This window comes from Giraffa tippelskirchi, chromosome 4, assembly GCF_054371585.1.
Source record: "Giraffa tippelskirchi isolate mGirTip1 chromosome 4, T2T-mGirTip1v1.2.pri, whole genome shotgun sequence".
In the NCBI taxonomy this organism is placed as follows: domain Eukaryota; kingdom Metazoa; phylum Chordata; class Mammalia; order Artiodactyla; family Giraffidae; genus Giraffa; species Giraffa tippelskirchi.
The window spans coordinates 113,562,501-113,575,707 of record NC_137278.1 but is presented as its reverse complement, the minus strand read 5'-3'; the positions used below and the strand labels follow the sequence as shown (position 1 = coordinate 113,575,707).

Genomic DNA, 13,207 nt, shown 5'->3' with positions numbered 1-13,207 from the left:
CCTTGGAAAACTCCATGGACAGAGGAACTGGTAGTCTACAGTCCATGGAGTTGCAAAGAGTTGGATGTGACTGAGCAACTTACACTGGTGCTGGATGTTGTCTTAGTGAGATCTCAATATACAATTCTTTAATTTTTAAAAATTCATAATAAAGTTTTATTATGTACTGATAGTAGTATAGTATTGTTGCTTTCTGCAAGAGACAAGATGTTAAGAATGTAATATAAAAATGATATATTCAGAGACTATTTCACTCCTATTTTTCCTTGGATGTAATTCGTTTCTATGCCAACACGAGAGGAATGTCTCTGAAGATTCTCAAGCACTCTAAATCTTTATCTACGGTTATTTCTGAATAAATTAGATCTATATTCTTTGGTTTTCCATATCCATTCATTATTTAATTCAACATGTATATTGAATCCTTGCACATATTAATGTGATGTGCTGCTTCATTTGAAAATGTTGTTTTCAATAAGGTATTTCTTTGAAAATTATTTTCCTGTGAGATGTCATTAGGACTTCTGCTAGCTAAATAAACAAGCAAAGTGAATAAGTAAATAAAGGAATAAAATATTAGATTTCAATGAGTAAGATGCACACTGAAATAAACACAGATATATTATAAAACATGCAATGGTTAGGTACACTTTCTCTGAGGAGCATGTTTTTCAGCTGAGCTTTGAAATATGGTTGTGTCAGGTGTAATCTGAGCTGGGGAAGAATGCTTCAGATAGGAAGATGAGCAAATTCCTCAGTTCTGAATGAGAAAGAGTCCAGTTTGTTTGAGGGACTGAAAGGAAGCCATTGTAGTCAAAAGGATCCTGAAGGTCAAGAAGTTTAAAATTATGCTAAATAGGGAAAAACAGAGAGGTTGTTTGGAAAGCTAAAGAGCGACACACTATAACTTAAATTTAGAAGATGAATCTGGCTGCTTTGTGGATGATAAATTGTAGATGGGCAAGAATGGTATTTTAGGGAACCAATTATTTGGTGATCGCAGTACTGCAAGAGAGATGAATCTTTTCAGGGTTCTTCATTACGTTAATATGCCCTTAAGAAATGTGCGTTGACCTGCTGGAGGTCATGTGCAAAATCACTTTTTCTCAAGAATACACCATTGGTATACAGGTAGCAGTGGCAGACTGTAGGACATATAACCAGTCTCTTGATGTCTTTCGTTTATTTAATAATTATTTGTCTATGTGACATGTTAATCTTATAATTTCAGCATATAAGTTTAATATGATTCAATATTTATTGTGTACTGAATACTATGGACATTAATTTCCCCTAGAACCAATATTGACTCAATATCTGAGTTGATATTATAATAAAACTTGCCAAGAAATGAATAATTTTTATATTAATATAATATAAAATACTTTTGAAATAATATGTATAAATAGCAAATATATTTTAAAACACCATTTAAAAATGCTAGAATATAAACAAATAAATAAATAAAATAAAATGCTAGAATATGATTTTCCACTCTGTACATTATGAAGATCACTTAAACTACAACTATCTGAGAATCTGTTTCTTAGTTCAAAGTATCATGTATATCAAACTGAGCTAAGGTTTTACAAGAATTAATTGCCTTCTGAAAATTCTTTTTTTAAATTAACTATATTTGGACTAGAACTACTAAGATAATGGCTGTTAAAATAATGACAGTGAGACCAATTTAACTCTAAGTGCTTATGGCAGTGGTACAAAATTAAGTCCAGCTTATTTATTTGCTTGTTTTAAAACTGCAAATGTACTGTCTCTTAGGGACGATGAATGTGCTCATAATTGATCTTCAGTATTCAGTCTTTACTTTTTTTTATACTTTAAGGATTCAGACTATTACAATTTTTATTATATCTCATAAACTAGGAAGTAATTTCTGAATTAAAAACTCATGGATCCTACCACTTTAGAAACATTTCAAACTTGATAGATACATTTTCCAACTAGAAAATATTTTAAGTAAATTTTACATTCCATAAATATTATAAATATTTTTCAAAACACTAATCTAAATTTTAGAAATATAGAGGAATATGAAATAATGAGTAAAATTTAATGTTTATTTTATGACTGTATTCACTAGTTCTTACCACATTCAAGTAAACTCAGTTTTTTTATACTTCATGTTGGTATTTTAGATTTTAAAGGCACAGTGTTTTTATTTTGCAGATTGTTGCCTTGCGTGAACAAAATGTTCATATACAAAGAAAAATGGTATCAAGTGAGGGATCCACAGAATCTGAACATCTTGAAGGGATGGAACCTGGCCAGAAAGTCCATGAAAAGGTATCATGCATATTACATGCTCTTACATGGAAATGTTTCCTTGCTATATCCTTTGACAGGAATATGAAATATGTGTATAATTCTTGTAATAAACATTACTATGTTTTGACTTGGTCAAAAGTGCCTTATGATTTCCCTTATCATTAATTGCTCATAATCTGATTTTCTCAAAAATATTATGTGTGTGATTTATGCACATATATATATTTGAATTTCTGATTACTTATTATTAACTTGATTCTGTTAAGAAGAATTTAATATATATCTGACTAAACATATCTATAATTGAATAAATATGTCTGTGTATATATATATATATATATATATATTAGTGATATATATCCAGGACTGTTTAAAGTAAAATAAGTTTGATTTATAAGTGGTTTTATGTATAATTGGTGACTTATCTGTGGCCTATCACTGCAAAAAATGTTGATAATATCTTATTTGACTTTTCATTTTCCATGTGTTTGATAAGACTCTAGCAGTACCTCTCTTAATGAGAGATTACATGAAAGGATATCTGAAGTCATCCAACTTTTGCTATTTTTTTTAGAAGGAATTGATTTTCCTTTCGGGTGGGGCATAGACCAAGGTAAAGGAAACCTACAGTCTCTTCTGGCGCCTTTCTGCGCTATTCTGTGCTGAACCACTTGTTTCCAGCACAAGAGAAAGAAGGTCAGTTGCTGTAGATCTGAAATCACATTAATATTGCATATAGGTATTTGTACATCCTGTACATGAGGCTTGGACCATCTCCTGGGTATTTGCAAGTTATAGCTTTGGACGGCTGAGCTCGTTAATCATCAAGAGCTCATGAAACAGGTATCTAAACTGGTATCATTTTGAATATCAAGAGGCTTTAAAACATAGAGAGTAAGAAGCAAGTGACTGGACCACAACACAAACAGTACTAGACCTTTGTTGTTTAGTCACTAAGTCGTGTCTGACTCATTGAGACTTCACGGACTGTAGCCCACCAGGCTCCTGTCCATGGTATTTTCCAGGCAAGAATAGTGGAGTGAGTTGCCATATCCTTTTCCAGGGGATCTTTCCGACCCAGGTATCAAACTTGCATCTCTGCATCTCCTACACTGCAGGTGGATTTGTTACTTCTGAGCCACCAGGAAAGCCCTAGACTTCTTAGCATAAAATAAATTGCACATTTCCTCGTTTGTCCAATTGAAACAAGAGAAGGGACTTCTTATGTTCCTCCTTTAAGTGTTAAAGCAAAAGAAGTCAAGTAAATCAAGCTAATTTCCCAGGAATGCCATCAGTTCTGGTGGCTGAGAAGCAAACAACTCTTCATTAAAGGCCGTTGTATTTTAGCCTTTATCCATGTATTTTATAGAAATCTTAAGCTAGGTATTAAAAATAAGCTACAATCTGACAGCCAGATTTCATGAGCTATATTTCAAATTTGAATAAAACTTATTTCTCTTTTCTTTAGATAAGTCAACTGACATTAACTCAGTAAATAAACCACCAAGCTCTCAAGAATAAGGCACCCACATGAAATATTCAATTTAGGAAACTAGCATGCCATTTTTCTATTACTGTTTCAGTTTAATTATGTCATCAGTGATACAGTGATATACCTTTTCTCAGAGAATTACATAATCACACTGTTTTGAATGTGAAAATGAACTTTATGGTCATTTAGTCTTTTTCATAGAAATCTTCAAAATATAATGATGCCACATTATGCTAATCCAAACTAAAATTTAAGAAATATGCTTTCAAAGGTATACAAAGTTTAAGATCACATCTATTTGCTAACAAACCATTTGGTGCTTAAAGCATTTCTCTAGTACTACTGGGGAGTGAGGAGTACTCATACATGTATCTTGTTTTCAAGTTTATTTCTTTGAAATATAACCCCTAAATATTCAGGCATTATAGAATATAAGACAGTTGATGTCAGATTGATTTTTAGAAACTAATTACAGAATTAGGATGAGAACCTACAAATAAATGATGTTTGTCTCCATTGGACTCAGCAGATAGTGGTATATATGTGGAGGATTCTGAGTATTTTAAAACTCAAAGAACTTGTCTTTAACTGTCTTTGCCTTCCAGTTCCGGGTGAAGGCATTTCAGCCAGTACAGAAGAGAAACACTGTGCTATTGCTAACTCACTCTTTTTAAATGGGTGTACAGAATGGATGTTCAGTTCAGTTCAGTTCAGTCGCTCAGTCATGTCCGACTCTTTGCGACCCTATGAATTGCAGCATGCCAGGCCTCCCTGTCCATCACCAACTCCCGGAGTCTACCCAAACCCATGTCCATCAAGTCTGTGATGCCATCCAACCATCTCTTCCTCTGTCGTCCCCTTCTCCTCCTGCCCCCAATCCTACCCAGCATCGGGGTCTTTTCCAATGAGTCAACACTTCGCATGAGGTGGCCAAAGTATTGGAGTTTCAGCTTCAACATCAGACCTTCCAATGAACACCCAGGATTGATCTCTTTTAGGATGGATTGATTGGATCTCCTTGCAGTCCAAGGGACTCTCAAGAATCTTCTCCAACACCACAGTTCAAAAGCATCAATTCTTCGGCACTCAGCTTTCTTCACCGTCCAACTCTCACATCCATACGTGACCACTGGAAAAACCATAGCCTTGACTAGACGTACTTTTGTTGGCAAAGTAATGTCTCTGCTTTTTAATATGCTATCTAGGTTGGCCATAACCTTCCTTCCAAGGAATAAGCGTCTTTTAATTTCATGGCTGCAATCACCATCAGCAGTGATTTTGGAGCCCCAAAAAATAAAGCCTGACACTGTTTCCACTGTTTCCCCATCTATTTCCCATGAAGTGATGGGACCAGATGCCATGATCTTAGTTTTCTGAACATTGAGCTTTAAGCCAACTTTTTCACTCTCCTCTTTCACCTTCATCAAGAGGCTCTTTAGTTCTTCTTCACTTTCTGCCATAAAGGTGGTGTCATCCGCATATCTGAGGTTATTGATATTTCTCCCGGCAATCTTGATTCCAGCTTGTGTTTCTTCCAGCCCAGTGTTTCTCATGATTTACTCTGCATATAAGTTAAATAAGCAGGGTGACAATATACAGCCTTGACGGACTCCTTTTCCTATTTGTAACCAGTCTATTGTTCCATGTCCAGTTCTAACTGTGGCTTCCTGACCTGAATACAGGTTTCTCAAGAGACAGGTCAGATGGTCTGGTATTCCGATCTCTTTCAGAATTTTCCACAGTTTATTGTGATCCACACAGTCAAAGGCTTTGGCATAGTCAATAAAGCAGAAATAGATGTTTTTCTGGAACTCTCTTGCTTTTTCGATGATCCAGCAGATATTGGCAATTTGATCTCTGCTTCCTCTGCCTTTTCTAAAACCAGCTTGAACATCTGGAAGTTCATGGTTCATGTATTGCTGAAGCCTGGCTTGGAGAATTTTGAGCATTACTCTACTAGCATGTGAGATGAATACAATTGTGCAGTAGTTTGAGCATTCTTTGGCATTGCCTTTCTTTGGGATTGGAACGAAGACTGACCTCTTCCAGTCCTGTGGCCACTGCTGAGTTTTCCAAATTTGCTGTCATATTGAGTGCAACACTTTCACAGCATCACCTTTGAGGAGTTGAAATAGCTCACCTGGAATTCCATCACCTCCACTAGCTTTGTTCGTAGTGATGCTTTCTAACGCCCACTTGACTTCACATTCCAGGATGTCTGGCTCTAGGTGAGTGATCACACCATTGTGATTATCTGGGTCATGAAGATCTCTTTTGTACAGTTCTTCTGTGTATTCTTGCCACCTCTTCTTAATATCTTCTGCCTCTGTCAGGTCCATACCATTTCTGTCCTTTATCGAGCCCATCTTTGCATGAAATATTCCTTTGGTATCTCTAATTTTCTTGAAGAGATCTCTCTCTAGTCTTTCCCAATCTGTTGTTTTCCTCTATTTCTTAGCACTGATCACTGAGGAAGGCTTTCTTATCTCTCCTTGCTATTCTTTGGAACTCTGCATTCAGATGGGAATATTTTTCCTTTTCTCCTTTGCTTTTCGCCTCTCTTCTCTTCCCAGCTATCTGTAAGGCCTCCTCAGACAGCCATTTTGCTTTTTTGCATTTCTTTTCCATGGGGATTTTCTTGATCCTTGTCTCCTGTACAATGTCACGAACCTCTGTCACAGAATGGATGTAAATGGGATTAAAGATTTTTAAATATTGTAATTAACACTATTCTGTTTTTCAGTTTCTCTGAATTGTAGGAATAGTGATTTCCAAATGCTCAGGGTAATGATATACTAGGATATTTCAAAATATCATGTACCTATCCTGAAATATAATCCTAAAATATATGTCATATGTATTTTTTAATTTCAAAAATAAGTAAACTGTGCTTTAATTCATATTACTCTTGAGATTATTCAAGAAGTACTTTAAATTTTAATTTATATCACATTTCTCTGCCTGACATTTCTTTTGTTTTCAACTTTATTGAGATATAATTGACATATAAGATTATGTAAGTTTCAGGTGTACAATATGGTGATTTGGTGTACAGACTGTATGAACTTGAGGTATACAATGTAATGATTTTGTATAATTATGTGAAATGATAACCATGATAAAGATTAGTTAATGCATTCCTCACCGTGTCCCTCTGCGTATGTGAAGATTTACTCTCTTAGTAATTCTCAAGTGTCGTTACAGTATTATCTATAGTTACCAATTTATACATTAGATCTCCAGAACTTATTCATCTTCTAGCTGCCTACATTTTTTGATAAAAGATGACCTAATATCCTAAGTCTTATTTTATCATCCTTATATAAATACTTATATACATGAACATTATAAATCTTTTCAAAAGTATCCTTTCTAACAAGATTATTTAAAGTGTGTTAATACCATTGAGTAACAAGTGTTATAAGATTGTAATTTAATTCCTTACACTTTTAATTTTTCTATAAGGAGTATTTAGAAAGTATATTAAAACAAAGGAAAAGAGAATATTATTTGGGGGAGTGTCTATGTAATGAAGGTTATCAGTATAGGATGACTGTAGTATTAGTGTAAAAATTGCAAAGTGGTTGTTTGGGAGGAAAACACAAAACTATTACTAGATACTGTGGAACTGTCAGAAAGTGACTGGTAAATCCTAGTCACAAGAATTGCCCTTTGTTTAGGGCAGTAAAGTTATTTAAATTACATGGTCATAGTGGGTTATTAGCCAAGAGGAGATGTTTTACGTCAGTGGCTTGAACACTCTGTTGACAAAATAGTTGATAAAAATAGTCTTACAAAGCACACTCTGAAGCAGGCCTATTACTCATAGAAAAGTTGTGTAATTATTACCAACATTTAAAAAATAAAAAGGAAAAGAAAAAATAAGTTTAACTGAAACAGGTCAGTTTCTTTATGCCACATATTTAATCAGTTGTTCTAGAAGAATATAAATATCCACAGGATAATAACAATTTTTCAGAACACTAAATTTTGCCTCATTAAAAGTTCAGACTAGGACCAATAAGTTTCTTCCTGTTGCTTTCTACAGGGGAGTTAACTTGTGGAAAAAAGTTAGTAAACACATTGCTCTGGTAACAGAGGTAATAATGCTCCTGACTTATAACTCCACTTGCAATTATTTTTTTCAGCTGGTAATGTTTGCTAAGTGAGTGGATAAGTAGAATGTTAGACAGTGATTGAGATTCAGAAGACGTAGTCACTAAATTTTGCAGGAGAGAAAATAATCTGCCCAAATTAATATTGTAAAACGTGATGAATAAAGTGATGTCAAAAATGATAATAGAGTTTAAAGGAGGGATGCATCAGTTGTGATAGGAGGTGTCAGTGAGGCAGGGTGGAATAGTAATTTGGTTGAAGTCAGAAGACCTGGATTCAAATCTCGTCTGTGCCATTTAAATAGTAGCTGCGTGTCCTTATGCTGCAACCTCCCTGAGCATCAGTCACAGGTAACTAGTCATGCCTTGCTAGTAACTTCGTTGTAAAGAATACAAGCATTAGATAAGCACTATGGTCATTATATTTATTAATACCGTGTTCTCATGGTCATTCATTTTTCAGTAAATATTTAGTGGTGAACTTGCTGAAGTGCTCAGAAATAGGTTCTGTTCTGAGTGGTTGGAATGCTAATGAATAGGGCAGATGTAAGTAAAATAAGCACATACGCATAAAGGGAAATGAATGTGATCAAGGGGCAGGGGCAAGGTAGATGTGAAGGTTGCTAAGTAGGGAGGGCACGGGATGGTTTCTCAGGAGGTGGTGTTTGAACTGGAACCTGAAAGAGTGCAGGGATTCCATGGAGAAACTTCAAGAGTTCTTGAAACAAACAGAAACACTAAGTGCATGCTCCAACAATGGGAAAGAACTTCTTGGGCACATTCTTGGGAAGAGAGGATGGCCGTGTAACTGCGCCTGGTTGTCAGGACAGGGAGAAGCAGGGGACATGGCACACGGGCAGTGTGTGTGCCAGACGACTGGCGATCGGTCTTGGCTGCAGTAGGAAGTCCAGTTTTATTTTCACAGCAATGGGAAAGGTTTTAAATGTGGAAGCATCTTGATTAGATATTTTTTAGCAAATCATTTGTACTACATCTTTATATCCATTTATCATTTTTCTAATATCAGGCTTCTGAACCAGTTACAGATTTTTTTCCCTTTTCTTAACTTTATAGCCAATGAAAATTGAGGTCTGCTTAGATTAAGTGACTTATTTGTCCAGAGTAGGACCAGAACTTTGGTCTTCTTACCTCCTTTGTGCTCTCGTGTTCCTTCATGCCAGGATGCTTTCTCTAGGTGTTATTATTGGTTTCTGAAAATTCATTCTAATCCAATATTATTTTTTTTCTGAACTTCTAGTCTTTCATAATTATACATATGTACTTGTTTTCTAGAATTATTTTATTCTATTTAAGAGTACGCTTTTAAAAATATTCTTCAATTTTTTTCCCCCAAAATCTCCCAGTTATATTCTTTTTTACTCTGAACAGGTGCTTCAAGACAGTGGCATTTACAAATTTTGACTACTATGAGTATGGTTTTTAAACCTAGGCAAGAGGGTCTTTCTTTCTGAGCAGGGTCTTGCTCTGGCCCTTTGTGCCCCTCTCTGAGGATGGGCACAGGGAGAAATTGCACAGGTGAGAGTCACAGCAGCACCTCTTCTTGACAACCTGCCAAGTTCCTAGCAGCCCAGACTTTCTCATCAAACAGACCTTACCCTCCAGAGCCTGTGTGAGTTTCTTCCTAGGAACGTCTGTCTCTGCCCACACTCCAGTGCTCCCAGCCCTGGACCTCTGAAGAGGCTAAGGGGCTCATGCTTTTAGAAGCACTGTTTATGCAGATAAAGCAGACCCGGATTCTGGAAGGAGCTGAGGCTGGGAAGAGACAGAGAGGAGGCTACAGTCTAGGGCCATATCTGGGTAACTAAGTTCTGCTGTGGAACTTCATTAGAATTATTCATTAGAATCTAGCCTAAAAGTCAGTGTGAAAGGTATTATTGCAAGGAAGATAGTAGGATGATTTTTTTATTTGACTGTCAAAAAATTGTTACATATTTGGATTTATGGCATGTAAGCCTCTTTGTTCTTTTTTATTCTCTTTGTTCTTTTGCCTTGGGTTCCACAAACACTAAGGACCCACCTGTCTGCTACCCACTGTAAAAAATGTAATTCAGTTGCAACATTTTACTATGCACTTTTATGTTCACAGGTATGCATATATATATCTGTGCGTGTGTGTGTGTGTGTGTGTGTGTGTGAAACTGAAACTGAAGTCTCCAAACCAGTAGTTACACTTTACACAGTACATTTTTATATTTGTTTTTCATTAGTGACTAAGAGATTACTGTAGTTCTTCTCAGAGCTCAGGGTGAAGTGGGTGGCCGATCTTTCAAGTGATCACACAATGCATCCTTGGCACGTCATAGGAGATCTTTTCCCAACTGGCGGACCTCTTCTCACCTCTCAAGCTTCTCTGCTTGTCACCCCACTTTGCACTTAGGTACTCTAAGTGAACCGAGCTGATGCTTCCCTTTTCAACAGTGCTGCTCTCGTTATTCATTCCTCTTAGAATTTGACATTAATTTGTGACTGTTCTTTAATAAAATGCAACAAAATAATTGGGTAATAGTCAATATAAAGGCGCAAGCTGAGTAAATATAAAATCAGAAATAGATTGTTGTTTGCATTTTTTTCAGTTCTTTAATTCCTGCCAGATAGGCAGAAGAGCTTTGGCCAAAAACATGTAAAACAAAATGAAGGCTCAGTGGCAAGAATAATACTCAGATCAAAAAATCTAGTCATTAAGTGTCTAATGGTTGCATTCCATGCATAAAGGACACTGAACTGAAGTTTTATAAAAGATGAAATATGGAATGTGCCTTTACCAAAATTAAGGGTTTTGTGGATTTTTAGTGATGCAAGACTGTTTTAGACTGAACCATCAATAACAAAAATGGGCACTTAGAAAAACTTAATATAATTTTCTCAGCAATGTGCTCCTCAGTGATGACAAAAGGGCTTTATTTCCTTATACTATTGCACTGTATTATGAAATACTGTAATATGCAGATTCTACATAGTCTCACATAAACCTATTAGCTATACATTTAAATGTTTGGCTTATGAATATACTACATATCTATTTTAAAAATACTATAAGAGACCATTAACACAAATGCCATTCTTTTAAAGATCACTACTATGTTACAGCTGAAATCCCTCATCCATCGAGATATCTCCAGTTATTAATTGTATTTTGACAATTTTTATATGCTTTCCTCACCCCATGTCAACTACTTTCAGTAACTATTCATCAAAAAATTCAGTTCTTTTTTAATTGTGGCTTATTTTATTAATTTTTAAGCTCCAGTTTCTTCTCTGTTTCAAAGGTAATTATAATCCTTGGAATTTTTTTTACCTCTTAATCAGGCTTCCCAGGTGGCTCAGTGCTAAAGAATTCACCTGCCAATGCAGGAGACTCCAGACCTGGGTTTGATCCCTGGGTAGGAAGGATTCCCTGGAGGAGGAAATGGCAACCCACTCCAGTATTCTTACCTGGGAAATCCCATGGACAGAGGAGCCTGGGGGGCTACAGTCCATGGGGTTGCAGAGTCAGACGTGATGGAGCCAGAAAAGGGGCAGCCCTAACAGAGTAGTTTCTTCTGTGTGTTAGTCCCATATGCAGTGATGTAATTCCTCATAATGACATTACGGTAAACTGGACAATTCCCTTTTATCCGTCAATTGAATTTTTAAGCATTGGAGCCAAACAAAAGGATGAGATTTATGAATATGCCATTCAGGGATTGGTGCACCTCCCAGGAAATAGAAGGTCCAAGTATAGCCTTACATATATAAGGCTGGAGTGGCCTAGAAGTCTATGATTGCTAGAAAAGGGCCCAGAAGAGGCAAGGTTAGGCTATTTCATGGTTCATCCATATGCACAGAAGTTACCCTGTATCAACTTTATAGGAGCTGAGATGGAGAGCAAGATTATAACCAAAAGCCATCTTTTATAAACAATGGCAAAAATAAGAAGCAAAAATCTTCTAATGTTGTGTGAGAACTCATTAAGTTCAAAACACATCCTTTGAATTCAGTGACTGGGTTTTTATGTTTCACTATACTTTTAATCGGAGAAGGCAATGGCACCCCACTCCAGTACTCTTGCCTGGAAAATCCCATGGATGGAGGAGCCTGGTAGGCTGCAGTCCATGGGGTTGCTAAGAGTCAGACACGACTGAGCGACTTCACTTTCACTTTTCCCTTTCATGCACTGGAGAAAGAAATGGCAACCCACTCCAGTATTCTTGCCTGGAGAATCCTAGGGACGGCAGAGCCTGGTGAGCTGCCGTCTATGGGGTCGCACAGAGTCGGACACGACTGAAGCGACTTAGCATAGCATAGCATAGCATACTTTTAATAGACGGGAAGTGAAATTGACTCCTCTATCTTTAATAACAGATTTAGTATCATTTGTATCATTAGCCCAGATCCAGGGGAAGCAGGATAAACACATCTTTGCTGAAGCAGGATAATTTCAGACTCTAAAAGGATGACTGATTCACAAGAGTTTGACAGAAAGTTTATTCATTTACCTCTGTCCTATTGGTATAATTTGAATGTCTATTTTGGGCCAAGGACTCTGCTTTCATATAGGGATATAGAGAAGAACAAGTACTTTTCCGTCCCTCAGCATTGTTTTGTCTGATCTTTAAGCAGTTCAGGAGAATTTTAAGCCTATCATTCAGATGTTCTGCAATTGACCTAATTTTATTTTTCACTTTGGTAGGGTTTATCCATCTTAATATTTCTCATAAAGCAATAGTTCTCCAGAAATTTAATGGGTGTTTTATAGAACCCATTTCCCCCAAAAAGGAGATTTCTTGGGGATGAGAATATTAAGATATATTATGCTATACAATTTTGAACTGATATCTTTACTGTAGTATTTATTCAAATTCCCCAGTACTACATGTTAATACTATTCAGTGTTCCCTAAATTTTTGTGACCAAAAATCTTATTAATCCACAGGAGAATTGCACATGACAAGATGAGTATTCTGAAAAATATTCCTCAATGGTGGCTCTGGACTTTTAAAGATAGGCAAACTGTTCTTCAAAGTTGTCCATAAACCTCATTGACAAAAGAGCTACATGCCAAGGAGAACAAGATAAATAAGTTCTGTAAAGCTCTTTACAGTTTCCAAAAGTGCTTTTATATAGTTGTTTTATTTGATCTCTGTAATAACCCTGTGAGATTTGTAGAGCAAGGATTATTGGCTCTAAAGTCACATAACTTATGAGAAAGAGGAGCCAAGATAAATAGTGTAACAAGTATATAAATATTAAAAGTGAACATGTGTGAAAAAGGTAACATAAAAACTACATGATTTCATGAATTTTGAAATATAAG

At 36.1% G+C, this 13,207-nt stretch overlaps 1 protein-coding gene across 1 annotated transcript in view; it reads left to right on the top strand.

Moving 5' to 3' along the window:
- Positions 1 to 13,207, top strand: part of PPFIA2 (PPFI scaffold protein A2) — a 509,952-nt gene that overhangs the window by 361,711 nt on the left and 135,034 nt on the right. Inside the window, exon 9 of the mRNA XM_081594854.1 lies at positions 2,188 to 2,304. Coding sequence (XP_081450980.1) covers positions 2,188 to 2,304 — 117 coding nt within the window. The remainder of the gene's footprint in view (positions 1 to 2,187; positions 2,305 to 13,207) is intronic.